General features: G+C 41.1%; 1 protein-coding gene across 1 annotated transcript; it reads left to right on the forward strand.

Annotated features, from left to right (window-relative positions):
• Positions 1–2,198: 2,198 nt before the first annotated feature.
• RBP3 (retinol binding protein 3) lies at positions 2,199–17,243 on the forward strand. Its single transcript, XM_054277371.1, has 4 exons — positions 2,199–5,243; positions 11,970–12,160; positions 14,944–15,086; positions 16,915–17,243. The coding sequence occupies exons 1-4, from the start codon at positions 2,199–2,201 to the stop codon at positions 17,241–17,243; spliced, it is 3,708 nt and encodes a 1,235-aa protein (XP_054133346.1).
• Positions 17,244–21,116: the final 3,873 nt, after the last annotated feature.

Genomic DNA, 21,116 nt, shown 5'->3' on the forward strand with positions numbered 1-21,116 from the left:
CTTTGGCTTGAATTATATTATAAATTAGAATAGATGCTAGAGTTACATTTTGGATCTGATTATTCAGAGTTCAATGAACAGACTTGCATTAAACAACATATTTGATAAAAATTTAAGCTATATGTGCCCCAAAATGAGTAAGCAAATAGTCATTCTCCAAATCTTAAGGAATTCACACCACACAGAAAGGATTCTTAACTTCTAACACCATCTGTAAAGAATTACCAAGGTAGCAGCGAAAGTTACATGTCACATTGAATTCAGAAATCCATACTGAATATTCATATTGAATTTCAATAGAAATAGATTACTGAACAGATCCAGTGAGGAAAAATATTTTTTTCCACTGGCCTAGCATTTTAAATTGTGCATGTTGGAAAGAATCCTTAATTTTACATTTACATTATGAAGCTGTTTTTTGGGGGTTTTTTTATGTGGCAGCAATAAAGTACATGAGAATGAATGTGCTTAACTTAAGAGATAAATTGAGCTGTGGGGTTTTGCCTTATCTAATCACAATACTGTATATATTTCTCAGTATTTTTGCTTCATAAGAAGCTCAGCTACCGCTTCCAGCACTTCTGATATGAAAATCTTTATAGACTGTGATAAAAGCAAAACAAATTTCAGGAAAATATAGAAAACTATTTTTTCTTATCTTACAATAATATTATATAGAAATCACAGGCAGGAAAGTGCCATTTTGTGATATTTAACCTTTATATAAGGCCTCACTGGAGAAGAATATTGTTCATAACTGGAAATACTTCTTTAAATGCTATGGAAAAAATTGTCATGTAAAGAGTTAAGCAGTGATAGATAGACCTCATTTAGGTATGGAAGGCAGAGCTAATATCTGCCACACTGATTAAAAATGCTCAGTTGCAGTTCTGTTCTTGTCTCCTTTCTGACTATTGTCTTCATGGCAATTCATCCATGTCTGTTACATTCTGAGTAAGACGAGGTGACTGTTAGCACCTTGTATCTAACATCTGTGACACCCTTTGCACAGAAAGTTGAAAGCTGTGAGTGGCAGGCTTCATTCAGGACACTCACACACCAACAGAGTGCATCCAGCCAGGCTCAGACCATCTTTGGACTCCTCCCTCCACATGCATTCATGTGTGGCAACATTTTGAGAGAGTTCAGAAACACGCTCTTCCCAGATTCCAGAGTCTATTCTTGTGGCTACCTCCAGCAAACAGAGTGGCTGGGGTGGCTATTCATTTCAGACTTGAGGCCAGGAATCCGTTCCTGTATATCTTTGTCATGGAGCTCAGAGTGGTACAGCCTGCATGCTGCATATTCTGATCCTCTTTCAAACTCTTAATACAATAGGGTCTCAAATACATTGTGAGCAGAAGAAAACAACCCCCCACATTCTATTTTGGTATGTTGAGCCTGAAGTCTATTGGCTGGGAGCTGTCATCAGACATGACCATATGTTACCCAACAGTATTACAAGTAAATCCTAATTGAGTGCAAATTGTGAAGATTAAAGTCATCTCAGATTTAGCTGTATTATGTTGAGGCAAATGTGTTTCAAAGTCCTGTTTAAAATGCTGGCAATTCTCAGCACAGAAATTAAAAGGCTGTCATTACCTTGGATTTTATGAGCTGTGCTAAATGCCTGGAGTTCCTTGTTTGGAACCCTTAGTCATAGAATGTATGAACAGTCCTTTGCAGCTCTGACTTAAAAACACCAAAGACAATGTATTGTCAACAACTGTTGAAAGAATATTAAATATTGATACAACTTAGTCAGTGAAGAATCTCCTGGTATAAGCTCTTCATAAATAATGGTAAAAGGCAGGATCATTGCTGTTCTAACTGTGGTAAAAATCAGTATTGCATTTAAGCTACCCACTTTCAGGATAAGCCAGGACCAGTTTGCAACAGGCAGTACACTACCTTTTGGAAACAATTTACTGCTAGAAAGATCTTCCTTGAAGATTGGAGTTCATTACTGTTTCATAAGAGGCTTGTGAAGTAGTAAGGAGCTGAACTTCATCTATTGGTGCACTTTGGATGATGCACTACATTTTAATGAGATTAAAGGTTTAATGCAGATAAGAGATTTGTTCAGTGCACCTGGATTCAACACAGGGATTTCAGTGTGATTCAGAGTCATTGGGGAGCTATGTTCATCCTGACCGATAAGAGCTTCTGACTTCTTTTCTATTCCGTACAACGACAAAATGACCAGGACACATTTCTTGCTGTTTTCAGCATTGATCATATGCAGCATACCTGCTGAGGAAATCTTTCAGCCAACTCTAGTGCTGGACATGGCTAAAGTCCTTCTGGACAATTACTGCTATCCTGAAAACCTAGTGGGAATGCAAGAAGCCATTGAACAAGCAATCAAGAGCGGAGAGATCCTGGACATCTCAGATCCAAAGCTGCTGGCCAGCATCCTGACAGCTGGAGTGCAGGGTGCTCTGAATGACCCGAGACTGGTGATTTCCTACGAGCCATTGCCACATGCAGTTCCCAAACAAGAAGCTGAGGGTTCCCCTACCCGTGAGCAACTCCTGAGTCTTATTGAGCATGTGATCATGTATGACAAGCTGGAAGGCAATGTTGGCTACCTGAGGATTGATTATATCATAGGAGAGGAAGTTGTGCAGAAAGTTGGAGCTTTTCTGGTGGACAAGGTCTGGAAGACACTGATAGACACATCTGCCCTGGTGATAGATCTTCGTCACAGCACTGGGGGACAGATTTCTGGCCTCCCCTTCATCATCTCATACTTACATGAACAAGACAAGAGACTGCATGTTGAGACTGTATACAATCGTCCCTCCAACACCACCACTGAGATATGGACACTGCCAAAGGTGTTGGGAGAGAGGTACAGCAAAGACAAGGACGTCATTGTTCTGATCAGCCATCACACCACAGGAGTGGCTGAAGACGTGGCTTACATCCTCAAGCACATGAACAGAGCTATCACTGTTGGAGAGAAGACAGCCGGGGGCTCACTGGACATCCAGAAGCTGCGTATTGGTCCTTCCAATTTCTATATGATGGTTCCTGTGTCACGATCTGTGAGCCCCTTGAGTGGGGGTGGACAGAGCTGGGAGGTGAGTGGGGTGATGCCATGTGTGGCTACTGAGGCCGAGCACGCCTTGCAGAAATCCTTGGATATCCTGGCAGTGCGCAGAGCAGTGCCTGGCACCATTAGTCACCTCAAAAACATATTAAAGGACAATTACAGCTTAGTGGAGAGAGTGCCTGCTCTGCTGCGGCGCCTGGCTGCCTCTGACTTCTCTTCTGTGCAGTCATCCGAGGACTTGGCCACCAAACTCAACACTGAGTTGCAGGCCTTATCTGACGACCCCCGCCTGACGGTCCGAGTCATGATGCCAGGTGAAGCTGCTGATTCCCCAGCTGAGAAGCCAGTTGGAATGGCCGCTGACTTACCTGACAACGAGCAGCTGCTGCACGCCTTGGTGGATACCGTCTTCAAGGTGTCAGTGTTGCCAGGCAATATTGGCTACATGCGCTTTGATGAATTTGCAGATGCCTCTGTGCTTGTAAAGCTGGGGCCTTACATTGTACACAAAGTGTGGGAACCCCTTCAAAACACAGAGAACTTGATCATGGACCTACGTTACAACATTGGAGGCCCTTCCTCCTCTGCTGTGCCTGTGCTACTGTCCTATTTTCAGGACCCTGCTGCTGGTCCTGTCCATCTCTTCACAACGTATGACAGACGCACCAACCGTACCCAGGAGCACAACAGCCAGGCAGAACTGCTGGGCCGGTCCTATGGGGCCAAGCGTGGCATCTACCTGCTCACCAGCCACCACACTGCTACAGCTGCTGAGGAGTTTGCTTACCTCATGCAGTCCCTGGGCCGTGCCACGCTGGTCGGGGAGATCACAGCAGGAAGCCTCTCGCACACCCGGACCTTCCCTCTGCTGCAGCCCGGGCCGGGAATAACCCATGGCCTGACTATCACAGTTCCTGTTATCACCTTCATTGACAACCACGGGGAAAGCTGGATGGGTGGAGGAGTTGTTCCTGATGCCATAGTGCTGGCTGAGGACGCACTGGAGAAGGCTGAAGAAGTGCTGGCTTTCCACAAGAACATGGGAGTGCTTCTGGAAGGCACCGGGCAGCTCCTGGAGGCTCACTATGCCATCCCTGAGGTGGCTGCTAAGGCCAGCGCCATGCTCAGCACCAAACGGGCCCAAGGAGGTTATAGATCAGCTATAGACCCTGAGACTTTGGCTTCCCAGCTCACCAGTGACTTGCAGGAGGCCTCTGGAGACCACCGGCTTCATGTCTTCCACAGCCATGTGGAACCAACACCAGAAGAGCAGATTCCCAATGTGATTCCCAGCCCTGAAGAGCTGAGCTACATCATTGAGGCCCTCTTCAAAATTGAGGTATTGCCAGGGAACCTGGGTTACCTTCGCTTTGATATGATGGCTGAGGCAGAGACAGTGAAGGCCATTGGGCCACAGCTGTTGCAGATGGTATGGAACAAGCTGGTGGACACGGATGCCATGATCATCGACATGAGGTACAACACAGGTGGCTACTCCACTGCCATCCCAATACTTTGTTCCTACTTCTTTGACCCCGAGCCTCGGAAACACCTCTACACTGTCTTCGATCGTAGTACCTCCCGCAGCACAGAGGTGTGGACTCTCCCCCAGCTCGCTGGCAAGAGATATGGCTCCCTCAAGGACATCTACATCCTAACAAGCCACATGAGTGGCTCAGCAGCTGAAGCTTTCACTCGCTCTATGAAGGATCTACAGCGGGCCACCGTTGTCGGTGAGCCCACAGTCGGCGGATCCCTCTCGGTGGGCATTTATCGTGTTGGGAACAGCTCCCTGTATGCCTCCATCCCCAGCCAAGTGGTGCTCAGCCCGATCACTGGAAAAGTATGGAGTGTGTCTGGGGTGGAGCCACACATCACCATTCAGGCTAGCGAAGCCATGGCTGTAGCTCAGCACATTGCCAACCTGCGTGCCCAGGTGCCACAGGTACTGCAAACTGTGGGCAAGCTTGTGGCAGATAATTATGCCTTTGTGGACATTGGGTCTGTTATAGCATCCAACCTCACAAAGAACATCAACAAAGACAATAAAAGGATCAATACAGAGGAAGAACTTGCTGGGAAGGTGACTGCCATCATACAAGCTCTTTCTGATGATGAACACCTGAAATTACTCTACATCCCTGAACAGGCAAAGGACAGCATCCCAGGGTTCATGCCAAAACAGGTACAGCTCTCTCATGCTCAGCTATAGAGATGGCAGCTGGAATGGGAGCGTTAAGTCAGATACCTTATCTTTTTTGTAGCCCAAACCATCCAGATTTACCTGTACCCAGAGGAGAAGCCAATGCCTGAGTAGGTTTTGTGGGCTGAGCTGCCTCTGACACTTAGGGGACTAGCTTGGGGAATTAGATGGTAGTTCTGGATGCATAGATTTTGGAAACAACCTTCAGGCTGTGAATTTCAATTGCCATATCCTACGAGCAAAAATGTAGGGTTTCAGAGTTAGAGGTAAGATATCTCATTGTTTTTGTGATCCCTCCTCTTTCAATGATGCAGCTTTTTCAGCTGTAATTAATTCAGAAACCCTCTGGTTTCAAACTCAGGTTGTAATTTGAGGGAAGTTTAGTTGGACTGGAGTAAATGCGTACAACTCACTAAACATGGAGCCATGTGCTCTTTGCTGGACCTCTCTATATAAAATTGTAGCAGCTGACATCTATTACACCAGAATAATCAGCAACTCCTTTGATAGTGGCAGTGGAAAATAGTTCTAATTGTATCGCATGCTCAGCATCCGACAGTTTCCCAGTGACCTAGAAATATTTTGGAAGAAGTATCTGGGTGGAAGTTAGGTGACCCCAGGGAGAAATTGATTTTTAATAATCTACTTTTGCCCTTGCTGTGTGGTTTGCATAACAGTCTGTGCTTTGTTCTGAGCCCGAGTGTTTATACACTGGTCTGCCTTGGCAATCTTTCTTGTTCATTGTTGTGCTGGAGGGAGCTCCCAGGAGCACTTGTTAAAATTCCATCTTCAAATTAAATAGAGGGTTAGGATAACCTGATCCCTTTCTTGGATGGAGTTAGCTGCTTTCTGGCTACTGCACTAGCAGGGCTATCAGAGACGTATTTTCTCCAGGGACTCATAAAATTACTTTTGAAGAGAATACATTTGCCTTTGCAATGAACCAGAGTAGACCAAGTGTCAGGTAACTATTAAATGTTTCCTGGGGGAGGAAATCCGTGGACTTCCACACTCTGAAATTTTTGGCATGCATGATTTAAAGTGGCCATGACCTTTGTGGTATTATCACAAATACTAAGGTAAAGGACAAAATCTAGGCATTGCCAGGGATGGATTTTTTTTTCAAGTTTGTTAACCAAGAGATGCTGTCCCCATTCTTGCCTCTAAGATTAAATGGAAATAATTAATTAAAGGAGTTTTCTATTCCAGCACTCTCCTTCTTAATTTGGTTGTGTGAAGAAAACTTCACTCTAAAGATATTTCAATGCTTTTGACTAGAGTCAAAGCAGAGTTCCATGCTCAATCATTATCAACATACCAGTAGCAACACATCATAATTTCTCCCCATTCTACAGCATGGAAAAATCTTGTAAATTAGCCACTGTGTTCATTGAAGGTTGTTAATGAATACTCTTGGTGGTTTTTACTTGTTCAGATCTTACTTTATTCAGACCTTAAACATCAAGAACACTACATAGGGGACAAGTATCTTATTTGTCACATGACATAAAATTCTGATCCTGATAGAGCTAGTGAAGAAATGCCATTATGTTATTCAATGCCTCTGTTTTACCATAGTTCTTTGTCAAGCGAAATGACTAGGAGAGGTCAGGGACACATCTATAAGAAGGAAATCACATCAGTGTGGATGAAAATTAGGACAAATGTGAGATTTCTCCAAGGTGAAATAATGTATAAAGAGTAGAGGATCACATCTCTTATGAGACTAAAATGGTTTCCAGAGGCAGAAGCATTCCCTCATACTGCTGGAGGAAATGGGGAGTCAGACAAGAGAGCATTAAGATGTTAATGAAGACACTGAAGTCATTAAAGGATTTTCCTTGAGATGAAGGTAAAAGAAAATGCACTCATTCCACAGAGCCCTGGGCAGCAAGAGTACCTTCATCTCCTCTTTTGTTTTTGCAGCCATAAGAGGAATGCTTTCTGTGGAACATTTCAGAATACCCAGGAGAGCAAATACCTTTAGAGTACCGTGAAGCATATATGATAGCCCTAGCTGCATTTGTAAATTAAAAAAAAAAAAAAAATGAAATTCAGCAGCCCGATACACGGGCATAGTGGCTCTCTTGATCTATATCACATTATTTCTTAAAAACCTAAGAGCTAGTTTTTCTCTTGTGCTACCTATTGTCCAAGCCACCCTCTCCCTTGACAGTGGAATTTTACTGTTAATGACCTTGATGGTGAAGCAGATCCAACACAATTAACACAGTGATGATGAATAACTACAGGAAGGATGGGATGGGACATGGGAGACAGACAAGTGAAATGCATGCAGACCTGTGCATCTGCTGCACTAGAGTAGCTGCTGAAGCATAGTACAGAGCAGTGAATATGTCTCCTCTAAGCAGCAACAAGGTCACTGCTAGTCAGAGCTGTCAGCTGCATAAATGCCACTTTGCAAAGTCAGACTTCCTTGAGACAAATTTTGTCTATATTTTTTGTGATCCAGAAAATAACATTTTGCTTATAAGGCAGAGCTCTGTAAACTTGCTGACCTGCAGTTTAATAATCCTTGCTTCTTATTCTTCTGTCTCTCCCTCTATAGTCAAACCTTCCTCTACAAACTGAAACATTTGTGTTTGTGACTGTTTACCTGTGGATGAACTGCTGCCTGATTTTGGCATAAGGTTTATGTCCATTTTAAATGATGAGGAGTCACCCTGAGTAATTATTTTGAGCCATTCTTATTGACCAAATACTGTTAGGGCGGTCTTTACACCTAAGGGAATTTTTGTAATGACAGTTTAGATGAGCAGCTGAAAATTATCAGAATATCAGGCAAAAACTAATATCAGAATAATAGGCAAAAACTAATCTTTTGTAAAGAGAGATTTTTCTTTCATTTCAAGTCCTTCTGTTTCCAGATGATTAATATTTATATATAGGAGGGTATTGCACTTGCTGAAGGAGGCAATAGTTAGAGATGTTTCACCAGACAGAAGTACAGTTTATTTGTATCCCTTCATTAATGAGTGAAATCGAAATGGACAGCCTCCAAGTGTCAAAATAAATAATCAAATTCCTACATCTACTGCTAACAAGTGAAAAAAGAATTGTTGTAGGCCCATATCATGTTGATTTATATCAACATAACCACAGTAAAGTCCATGCAAGTTATGCAAGAGAAAAATGTCTCATATTTAACTCTCATTGGCTCTTCACCTTTTGCAATCTTTGCTTGCTTGTTTCTGGGGTGATAGTTGTTCACTGCACAGTTCTGGGAAAAAAGTAGCTTGTTTAGGGGGAGTCCTGTAAAAATGTAAATGGATGCTTCAGAGTTTATAACCTGAGCACAAGTCAATAGGGTCAAGCTGTTGGAGTAAATACTCATCATCATCAAATTGGAATGGATAAGGAAGAATATAATCAGGAAGACATGAAATCTTCTGCTACATTTAGCTCTAAAGAAAATTCATCTAGAGTATAATATGTAAGGTTTTGGGCAATGGTTTTCTGGAAAGATGTGGCTCAAGTATGGAGACAGCAGAAAAGAGGGACAGGAGTAAAGAGAGTAATGAATAAAAGTAGCCTTCAAAAAGTTTAAAATATTTGAGTTGTTTATCCCAGAGAGAAGAAAACTGAGAGGACACATGAAAACAGATACGTAAGAGACTGTTTCAAATATGAAAAGAATAATCTCTTCCCATGTCCATAGTAAATAGGCCAAGAAGCAATGCACTTAAACAGTACAAAGTTACAACTTAGACTGTTTACACTAGATCTTAAAAACATCTTTCTAATAGTAAGGCTGGTGACGTACTAGGGTGGATTGCTTGGAAATCGCCCAGTAAATGTGTGTTGTTAAGAGCAAGTGAGAATGAGCTGTCAGGGCCAGAGCTGAGCCTGCTCAGTCCTTGAGCTGGGGGCCTGGTGAACAATTTCATTCCAGCCTGTGAGGGTACACAAGGAACCCAAATGTTCTGAGAAAAGTGCAGCCCTGCCACTCAGCCCTCCTGATCTCATGGTTCTTAAACTGATCTCAGGGTTTGCAATGGTATCGCAAGGGTGTTTGCTGATAATATTTTCACAGCCAGCAGTCGACAGCACTAGCATCCATAATGGAAGTCAGAGTTATCTTACAACAGTCAGCACAAAAATAGCTATGGAAAAACAGGTTCCATCTAAATAGAAAAAACAAGAGATATATGAAAAGAGAGAAAAGAGGGAAGAGAGGCACATTTAGAAAAGTGGTTTGCCAATGTCTGGCGTTTGTGTCAGAATCAGGGATCAAGCTCCATGCACAAGTCCTAAGGCAGAATCCTAAGGTCCTATTTCGTGTGACATCATGTGTTTTACTTACACCACTCACCTGTGAAAGGGGTCTGCAGAATAGGACTGCAGACCCTTAGATAGTTAATGAAAAAACATTTTTCCTTAGTTTAAAGTGGAGTTAGCTTGGAGGTCCTTTAGTGTAGCCACATTGCTTATAGTGTGCACCTGAGCATTTATATTTAACAACAAGTCATTTGTATGTAAACACTGTCTGACTGAGCAGCAGATCTTACTTTCAGCTGCATCCTGTCCCAGCTTGTCCTTGGCCAGCAAACAGAGCCCTGCCTTCCAAAGGAGAGTGTGTGGCTCTATCCTGAAGCTTGATTTACCTCCTTAGGTATCATTTACCTCCTTACTGTCATGTGGCCCATGTGGCAGTGTCATGAACCTGCAGTTTTGTAGGGCAGCAACTCTCTAATATCAGTCACTGGCTCCTCATCTCTTTTGCTGAAAGATTCAGACACTTTCCCTGGTACCCCAAAATTACGTTCTGAGAGCTTTTCATCTGATTTCCAGTCTTAAAACTTTTAAAATAGATACATTTCATACCTTTTCTTGCAGCCATGAAGAGCTTTCATTTAGATCCTTGCACATTTATTTCACCCCATGAGACCTGGGGTGAGCAACCTTCCCACCATGAAATTTATAATGAATGTATCAAAACTGAAGTTCTCATGGAAAAAAAAATGTGATGCATCATAGTAAAAGAACAAGTAGAGAAAAAATTTATCAGATAGTTATTACTCTTAACAAGTTTATGGGTATGCATTTAGCAGTTATCACTGGAGACAGAGATAAGACATTTGTGTGTTCAGTTAAATATCATTAGCAAGTGGCTGAGATAAACAGATCAGTTTTATTTGTAGATGTTACTAATGAGTGATGCTTTTATTTTCCTCCTTGGGGAGGACCAGTGTCTCTGAACTAGACATAAGTGCTGTCAGAACAATCAATGCTTGCTGGATGTATTTTTCAAAACTGTGATTACTTAATCAAAGTACAGTAGGCAAATTAGGTATTACTGCTGTCACTGAGAAGTGGATTGGAAATGACAAACCCAGCAGTGCTGGACTGATGTGTTTACAGTCCAGATACAATGGTTATTTTCACAAGGTATAGTGATAAAGAAGAGTACAGAAAAGAGTTTGCTTTTATCATCAGGTCAGCAGCTACTGGCCAACAGAGCTTTTAAATTAATGATTGAAATTTTGATAATTTTGGTATACATCAGAGACTGAATGATGAAGTGTCTTATGGAAGGTAATCTTCCCCTAAGTAACCTCAATCTGTGTCAAACACATTCACACACCTTGGAAAAAACTCTTTCTGCTGTGGCAGACCTGCTTTAGGCAGGAGCACAGCTCCAGGCCAGACCCTAAACAGAGGTCAGGAGTCACTTGACTTCTCTGCAGTTGACGAGTGCCCTGGTGCCTGCCCAGTTCTGTGGCATGCTGTAGACTGGGAGAGCACCTCTGGCACATGGCTCAGGCTTTTGAGTGTAAAAGCATGGATTGTCTGGGGATGAGCTATGGCAGAGGGCAACTGATTAAAAAGAAGGTATAACACCATTTTCACAGCAACCCCGAGGACAAAAGACCAAATGGCTGACGGTCATATAAGTCATATGTATTCTAAATTCTTATCTCAAGCTGAGGGAGACTATTCCATTTTCAGATACTGCATACAAATAAAAGTTTAGCAATAGGAGCTGGCTGTGTCTCTATGCATACAGGGGTTACTAGGAGAACTTTATTATTTGGCTACACGTTGTTACTAAAAGATGTCTGCTCTTTAATAACATAAGCTAAGCAAAATTAAATAAATCACAACCTAACACGTGAGGCTCCAGGCACATGGCCACCACACAAGAGATTCAACATATCTGCTTCATGAGCATCCTAGCACATGCTCCACACATCAGGCTCCTCTCTCTCACAGGGACTGGGTCACTAAGAGGGGCTGGGCCACTCGCACCTGCAGCCAGCAGCTGTTTGTGCCATGAGGCCAACCAAGAGATTATGGAAGTCCCAGGTGCTGAGTTTAGAAACAACTCTAAAGGCAACATGTGGGCTTGGGTGGCAGGCCTGGGATCTGTGCTGCAGGCTGGGATTGCTCTTGTAGCCTCTTTGCTTCAAGGAAGTTCTTGTATTTTTGAAAAATAAACTGAACTCTGGGATATAGGAGGCTGATTCAGATTCTGGGTGTGTTATTGATAAACCTTATCCTGTGTAAAAATTCATCAGGCAATGCTAACCTATGTTTAGTGTGCAAAAATATTGTAAAATTTATTATGTTTTTCAAACTTGGTCACATTCCTCACACATATCCCACCTGGATTAAACACAACCCACATAATTTTGTGTCAAGCTAGTGCCAGCAAATGATTTGTTTTGTTTTTCTGTACTCTTTCAGATCCCTCCACCAGAAGTATTTGAAGATTTGATTAAATTTTCATTCCACACAAATGTATTTGAAAACAACATCGGCTATCTGAGATTTGATATGTTTGGAGACAGTGAACTTCTAACCCAGGTGTCTGACCTAATGATAGAGCATGTTTGGAAGAAGATTGTTCACACAGATGCATTAATCATAGACATGAGGTAAACCTTTGAATGGCAAATAACCAAAGCTCTTTCAAAGCAGCATTTTACTTGTAACAGTGAATTAGCTTTACATGGCTTGCTGTCCTGTTTACAGGCTAACATTGCTAGGATTGAATGAGAAAAGGAAAACAGCCAAGGAAAATAATAACAATCTGGAAGCATATCTCAAGATAAATTGTATTATCACTTGAGATGTTTAGAACTATGTAGGCAAATTTAGGGAATAGTTTGCAGAATGAAAATCTGGACCTTACATGTGTTTTATTTCTCTAATCTAACTCTCCATGTGCCACATATATATAAAAATAAGTCTTTTACTTCATGTAGTGTACTTCAAGTGATTCAACAGTCAAAAAGACAGACCCCATTTAAGGCTGTGGCCTTTAATTTAATTTAATTTAATTTGCCATATCTGCAGTGCTAAATAATTCTGGACAATCAGGTCTGTCCAGAATGGACCCTGTGCACAGAGGAACTCAGAGGTCCTGTAGCCTTCCTGGGCCCTGCTGCACCAAGCTGCAGCATCGTGCACCTTCTCTCTGCTTAGAATTCTGCTGGACACTCCGGTGTGTCAACAGGGCTCCAGATCTTATGAGCCATAAGATGTCATCCATTTGTCACCAGCTATCAAAGCAGATTAATATAAAAATGTACATATCCTGAACAATATTTAGGGAAGTAATTCCATTGTTGTGGTCCAGAGCTAATGTGTGTGAGCCCAGAACATTACAAATATAAACCAAAGAGGGACTTTGTAAGAACTTGGTTTTAATGTTAGAACCACTTGCATCTATGGTTATCACAGGGCTCTTAATATTTGGTAATCTTCTTAATATTCTTGTGGGATTTTCAGCATAGGGCAGAAAAGCTGAGCACAGTGATGAGAACAGAGATCTCACTGTGTGAGCACAGAAGAGGCAAGGCAGCAACCAACATAACACACCCATGACTGAATTTGAATTCAGCAAAAGCTCCACCATCTTCCACTAGGCTTGAGATAGCATTGGGACTTTTGTCTTTCTCACCCCAGGTTTCTCCCAAACTAAAAATTTCAGGGCTGAGAGCACTGAAACAGCAAATATGAAATCACATCTCAGGTACCAAATGGCATCATTATAGCTCTTGTCATGTGTTGTTTGGTTTTGATTTATTCTTTTACTATTTAATGAATTTTCAGTTCTTTGAATGCACATAAAAGACTCAGCCTCTGAAGGCATATAAAACCCTAAAAAATCCTTCTGAAATTTTCTGTTAGCCAATCTTATAATTTTAAGACTGATGATTTAAATTTTGCATGGGATTAACTGTAATGAATAACGTTTCTCATTTTACAAGTTGCCCTCCCTGAAACAGCTGGGTCACTCATGAACTTCATATTTGGATAATTTCAATTTTGCATGGGATTAACCAGAATTCATAATGTCTCTCACCTTGATAGTCCCCCTTCACAGAACAGCTGTGCTAGTAACGAACTTCATCTTTTTAACCCTCCCAGCATTGATAGGAGACACTGATAAACTAAAAGGTCTCCCTAAGGTCACACATGACATCTGTAAGAAGGAGTACTAGCATCCTAGAGTTAAGTTAAAACTCTGGCACCTGCTCAGTCATTATTACTGACTAAAGTGTCACTGTCTGCAAGGGGAGTGTTCCAGCACTGCCCGGCCTGCCACCACCTGCAGCACTGGTGGCACCTGCGTGAGCTGGGCCCTGCTGGGCTGGGCTGGCCCTGCTGGGCTGTGCTGGCTCTGCTGGCTGGGCAGCAGCAGCGCCACTATCACGGCACCACTGGGGACACGCTGGAGATGGCTCTTTAACTTCCAGCCAGTCACACTGTCAGTCATACAGCTCCCAAATGCTGAAGAATAACGACTTCACTCTTCAGAACAAAGGCATCCTGGATTGCTGGATCCTTTCCTGGAGGTGAAAAGTCATAGCCATAGATTGAACTGAATAAAGTCATTTTTCAGCAGGTTTTTGCTGGAATGCCTGTGCTGGGTACTCCTAAAATCACCTACAGGAAAGCACTGAATCCACACTATCAGTAAATAGAGTACAAACATTTCTAGAGCTGTATGTGCTCTAGTATTAGTGAAAAGTCACAGGCAAAAATGTTTTGGTAGTTAATTGTGTGTGTTCATAGCAGGAGTTCTCCAATGACAGGCTCTTCAGTAAAATTAATCTTCAGAGACTGCTATGGAATTGAACTGCAACCAAAGTTTTCAATTATGAGTGTGCTAAATGAAGTAACTAACACAATCTTAAGGCACAAAAAACGACCTCATTAAAACCACTAAGTTTTCTCATTTTGTGTAGCAAAAATAAGAACACAACAGTTCTACAAATATATGTTGCTTTAATTGGAATCTACTTTTATGTATTAGGGCTTAGGTTTTCACTCCTTGCTGCCCGTGTCAGGAACAGAATGGATTACCCAGAGGAGAATAACAAGAATCTGATGTTTCTCTGCAGATCCAGAGTCTTTGCTTAATTTCTGGTTTTTTTTTTTCTAGGTAACATCAAGAAAAAAAAATGGACTTTTAAGTTTTGTGTTTGCTTTGGAAGTTAGATGTGGGCAATAACAGTCTGACACTTTTAGACAGGATTTTGCTTATCTGATAGACATGCAAATGCTGGTAGGGGAGAATGACTATAAATATATCAAAATGTAGCCATAAGCCTTTTTGAGACTGATATTAAGGAACAATACTTGGAAGGGAGATTTACTGCCTGACATAAATTTTTACTTGTTCCCTTAAATATGTTTAATTTTTGAAAAGGTACAATATTGGAGGCTCCACTACACCCATAGCAATCCTATGCTCATATTTCTTTGATGAAGGACACCCAATTCTCTTGGACAAAGTTTATGACAGACCCAGTGACTCAGTAAAGGAAATATGGACCCAGCCTCAGCTCAAAGGTAAATGACAATTTATTTTCAGCGTAGCTTTCCATTTCAGATATCTCTCCTTGTCATTTTAAAGTGAGCCATTAAATCCTGTAACTTAGTTGGTAGAAGCACCTGCCATGATCAGCTCAAGCTGTGTAAAGAATGTAGAAACAAAAAATGTCCATTTCAGCCATGTCACTCAATGCCATCTACAAATAAACAATTTATCATTCCTTGAAATAGGCTATGTTAGGCACAGAGGTCCGTAAATTGGTCCCCAGAAGTTTAGCCAAATACTGTGTACAGCAGCTGTAACTTGTTGCTTTTAAAAGTTGCTAAAATTAAAAATTAATCCAGTGTTGCCCAGACCTCTAGTAAGGTCTCTTCCAACACTCCCATACAGTTTTATTCATTGTCCCTACCACCTACCTGCGTCATCCTCTACATCAGTAGATGAAAGCACCATAATACCCCAGTTTGTCCAGATAAGAGAAAGAAAAACACTAAATTTTGTACATCTGGGTGAGTTTGAAGCATTTGGCAATGAGTCACACACACCCTACACATACCCTGCCCCAGTTTGTGGAAGCTGAAAGGATGCTGCAAGATGCAGAAACAGAGCTCTTCAGTGCTCATAGGCTGCAGTTAGAGTGCTAAGAAGCCTAAAACATGGGGGTTAATTATTTCCCCCTCTTAAGCTAAGACAGCAGCAAAAAAGTTAATGGTGTGTGCAGTTGTTGGCCTGGATCGTACTCAAACGGTTAAATTCTATCCCAGTCTGCAGGGCCCATCTATTTTCCCAGGCAGTCAGAGGTGGGTTGTGCTTAGGGATATGATTTCTATGGACACACTCCAGTTCGCATCAAAGAGAACTGGCAGACTCATATTAACTTCAAAGGACCTGGATCTGGTCCTGTATTATATAGATCTACTGTGAAAAGAGTATTTTAATTGTTATTATGTTTATAGTGAAATGAGAAGACAAAAGATAGTGTGAAAATTAATTACCATGTTGTTGGGCCTCTCTCTTAGAATTTACCATGAGAATTATATGTCATACTATTACTTACTCATAAATTGACACTTTTAGAGCAGTTTACTTTTCAAGCTATCAAGTCCTAGTTGTTACCCACTGGTCACCTTTTCAAAAAAACTAAACTATCAAAAAGTATCTAGCATGTTCAGATATATTGAAAATAAGTTTCAAAGCCCTTCCTCTTCCAGTCAGCTGTTTTATGTAAAAAAAGAGATAATTGGCTCAGACCCTAATAATAAAGGGGTATTTGTTGAAGGGTTTGGGACAAAGGTCATGTATAGCATCCATTTACAAACTATAAAAAAACTGTGGGAAACCAGTGTAATTGTACTTTCATAAAATAATGCCTGCACAGTTGCAGGCCAAGCTCTATGACAGTCATGTTCCTAGAGCAGGGATGAGGGTGAAACTGAAGATGCTTCTGGATGAGTTTTGACTACTCCTGCTGCAATGGTGAAAAAAGTCATTTTTCTCACGTGTCTATTCTGCTATTCTGATGAGATCTGGAGCTCCTGTAAAAGTCAAAGCCACAGAAGCGATAACAGTAGTAATCATGAGCTGGCTTCTCTCCTCATGGAGCTCATAGCCAGAAGCTGATGGCACAAGAGCACCACAGAGGGTGACAACCTTTTTTACAGCATGTAGTCTGGGCTAGTGTTGAAAGTACTTTAATACTATCATAGGCACAAAGTAAATTTCCAAATTGCTTGGGTTAATAGCAGGTAGGGAGCAAATCCTCTATCTTGGCTTCTCTTTGCTCTACTATACAAATAACTCTCTGAAAACGGATCAATTTCTGATGGGTTTTTTCCTACCTTACAGGGGAGAGGTATGGCTCTCAGAAGGGGCTGGTGATCCTTACCAGTGCTGTGACAGCTGGGGCTGCTGAAGAGTTTGTGCACATAATGAAGAGACTGAGCAGAGCTCTCATCATTGGGGAGCAGACCAGTGGTGGCTGCCATTCCCCACAGACATATCAGGTAGACGAAACCAACTTCTACATTGTCATCCCCACGTCCAGATCAGTCATCTCTGCAGACAGCCCCTCTTGGGAAGGGAGAGGAGTCCTTCCTCACATAGAAACACCAGCTGAAACAGCACTCATCAAAGCCAAGGAGATGCTCAGTGCTCATCTACACAGCTCTAGATAGCCCAGTGGAGGAACACAGACCTAGTTCTTATGAAAAGAAAGCTAGCTACCCAAATGTAAAGCCTAGAAAGAAGTGGGAGCTTCGTTTCAGTCTCTATGGTCAGTGATTGGGTCCCTGTACATAGCTCAAGTGACTCCTTCCAACATGCTGGCATTTTTCCCCACTCTGTGCAACCCAGTTCTTTCTGTGTGTGATTGAAATACTTGAATAATTCACTGGGGTTTCTGGATTCCTCTCCTGTAGTCAAACATAAATGTTCAGTGTGTAAGTTTTTTGTAGTGCAGTTACCAATCACAGATCTTTCGTATCATAGAAAATCCCAGTTGTCAGTATTGAAAGCATGTGAACAACTTTAAAGACAGAAAAGGCTCTTCTTCTTTGGAAATGGTGTGCATTCCTATTTATACATCTTTAAAAATTAGCAGTAGTTGGAACAGTCTGTTTTTCAAACTGCAAGAGCCAAATTAAGTCTCTTCTCCATTTCACCATTTAGATGTACCAAACATACCATTCCCAGTCTGTCAGGGTGTCCAAGACTCCTGGTATTTGAAAGGAACATGCCTGCTCCTCTCAGTGCCTGTCAGAGGGGAGGATGAGCAGGACAAAGGCAGCACCTTGACTCTTCTACCCAGTGCCCAGGTCAACTGACTCAAGGAAAAGAATCATACCTTTTTTACTTAAGGATAAAATTATTTTGTTCTGTCCTGCTACAAAGACAGAAAAAAAAAAAAGGAAGCTGAAAAATATCCTTTGCACCCTGCTATCAAGCTGCATATGAAGTGATAGTGGATTCCAGAATAACTCACAGAGATATTAACATGAGCTTAATGCACAACATTCCTTGTCTTTCCTACAATTCTTAGTTAAACAAATATCTTTGTAATTATTTAGAAATATGTGTAACTTTAATCTAGATCTCAGATTTTCTCATCTCTAAAAAATGCCGGCTGTAAGATAACTAAATTAGGGAAATGGTCCCCCAAAATTCAGTTGGAGTCTACAGTAGTTACACATTGGTGTTCACCTGCTCATTTTTAAGTTCCTGCCAATTTTTTTTATAAATTGTGTTCAACACTTGACTTCCAGTTTTTACAGGAAGAAAATTTTAAGAACTAAATAGATTTTCCATCCTTTTCATTATTTGTCTTATCAACTACATTCAGTGTGATTGCTAACCTGAACTCTTTTGAGACATTTTCATGTTCTGATTTTTATGAACTAGCTTGTTGTTAAACTTCTCTGTGTTGTGGAAAGAACTTTAATTAATTAAATCCCATACAGAATTTCATGTAAAGTGATATATGTATGAAGAATATTAAATACTCTTAATGTGTAAAAAAATGGAGTAGTCAATGAATGAGTAAACAACACTAATGTACATCTTCTAATGTCTTTTCAACCTCTTTAATATCTCAATGATCCAAATAAACTGCTTTGTTTTCCTAAAAACAATCAGTTGTGCTGTCATGTACAAACAATGTTAATTGTTAAGCCAAATATTTAGAAACTTTAGCCATCCATTCAAAGACAAAAAGCTATACCATAAGGGTACAAATAGCAAATAAATTCTTCCCAGAGTAATATGGGGCATACAGATGTGTCATAAATATGTCTAGAAATTGGAATCCAGTTGGAAAAACAAACTATGAAGATGCAATTGCTGGTGAGTCCATTTTAAATCAATAATACTGTTAATTCACTAAAGTGATCGATTTCAGTGGAAAACTATTGTGCAACCTTGAGAATTTTATTACTTGACAAAATATTATTTGCTATTTCATAGTACTGGCTAATTAATTGAAACTGCCAGGCTTAACAAAGGCCAGTGTGTTAAAAGCAATTTTTTCTGTCTTCACAAACTGCTGTGTCATAGTTATGCTCATCTCAATGAGTTTAGACCTCACAGAACTACAGTCAGTAATTGTGTAGAAAATTACACTGCATTGAAAGGTCTGAAAATCACAAAAGCACAAATGCAAATTAGTTATGCAAAGTCCATGGTTTGTGGTTTAAATGAGAAAGTTAGAAGGATTTTAGGGAGGGGCAAGCAATTTCAGAAGTGCTCTTCCAGAACATAACAGGAAACATGATGAAACTGCCACCCTTCTCTCATCTGGTTCCAGAGCTGACATGGACATTCCACAATTTATAGCACCATTTTCTTATCATCCCACCTAGAGTAATTTCCCAAATTTTAATCCTAATCATGTTCCTTTTAAAGGCAGAAAGAAAGGAGTTATCGTATCAGACTACCCAGCAGTATCCTCTTTCTCCTTCCAGCATTCACAGAACTCTAACCAAGAAATGACAGCCGGCTTTTATTTCTTTTGTGCTGCCTTAGTCCAGTGATTTCCAAACTGTGCCCTGTGGGATCTCATCCAGCTGATATTTCCACCTCAGATGCATCTGCAGAGGGCTTTGACCTCAGACCTTGGCAAACCACGTACTGAGGGGGCACCTGGCCAGGTCACGGTGGGGACTGTGGGTTCTTGGGAGCTGGCATGCTAACAGAACTACCCTGCATTTGGTCAAGCTTCCGCTTCTTGTTCTCAGTTGGTTCAGGGCTCTGTTCAAATAAGGTCATGTTGCAAGTTCACGTTTATGATTGCACCTTTGCACCTCTGCCCCCACACCTGGCTGTGTTTGCCCTGCCCATGGGTCTTTGGTCACAGTCTCTGTAACCTGTGGTCTCCACCTTTGTCATTTTCATTATTAAAGTTTTCATTTTAAGGGCTAGACCGTCATTCCCATTCCTTATTTTGCCAGTTCCACCCAAGCCAAGCAGGGGGATCAAAGTGAACTCTAAACTGCAATAGTGCCCTACAGATCCAAGGAAGTGTACAGACTGCCTTGATTAGTGAAAAAATACCTCATAAAAAACAAGCAAATATATATTTCTGAAAAGCACATCTGAATGTCATTTCGATGGAAAAACACATCTTCATCAGAAAAAATTCAGGGATCAATGATCAGTGAGTGAACAAATACCGTAATCTGGCATTTCCTATCAGTAAACTCATTATCCACTGCAGAAACACAGCCTGCTTGACAGCCCTGTGTTGTGTCCTTTTTCACTGATCCAGAAACACATGTCATGGGAAACAGTTGTTTGATCAAAATTAACAGTTAGTTGCTAGCAAAGACAGGAAGAGAACCAGTCGGCTCACTGCAAATTGTCTCCTCTTGTTTTAAAAACAAAATTATTTTTCCCCCTTCCCAAGAATTTCTACTTGAATAAAAGACAGAGATCCCTACTGTAAAATCACAGTGTTTCACAGAGACAGAATGCAGTCCTTCATTTCTTCACAAACCCCCTGTTCTAGTGGAGTGCTTTCCTTCCAGCAGGATTTCATCTGCACCAATTTAAATTTTCAGACTTCTAGACATAAGGGGAAATAAGCTTCCAGCATGACTCAATTATAGGAAGTTTGTTTTTCTTTGTCTCGTTAGGCTTCCTTCTGCCTGTTCAATATTTAGTTCACTTAGCTTTAATATGAGTATTTTCATTTAAAGAAATAAAATCTCCAAAAATTTTGGATAAGCCCCCTGGTTTATGTAACCCAGTTTAGATTAGACACTCAGTTAAATTTGAGACACATAAAAGACTTTCACTGTGCCTGCACAAAGAGCTGGTTTTATACACAGGGAATCAAGTTCTGGTTCTGTTGGCATCTGTGTGGTTTTGTACTGATACCAGCACAGATGCAGCAGACAACAAGATGTCATATTGTTTGGCTGTGTGTTTTGCTAGGTGTCTAAATAAGTCTTCATTCACAAACCCCTTTACCTCAGAATAAGAATAAATTTGTTAATGCAATCTTTATACTGATAGCCACCTACAAAAAAACAAGGACAGCACTGCACACACTGCCT

The sequence above is a fragment of the Melozone crissalis genome, unplaced genomic scaffold (assembly GCF_028551555.1).
Source record: "Melozone crissalis strain CALT ecotype California unplaced genomic scaffold, PUWL_Pcris_2 ptg000019l_1, whole genome shotgun sequence".
Lineage (NCBI taxonomy): Eukaryota > Metazoa > Chordata > Aves > Passeriformes > Passerellidae > Melozone > Melozone crissalis.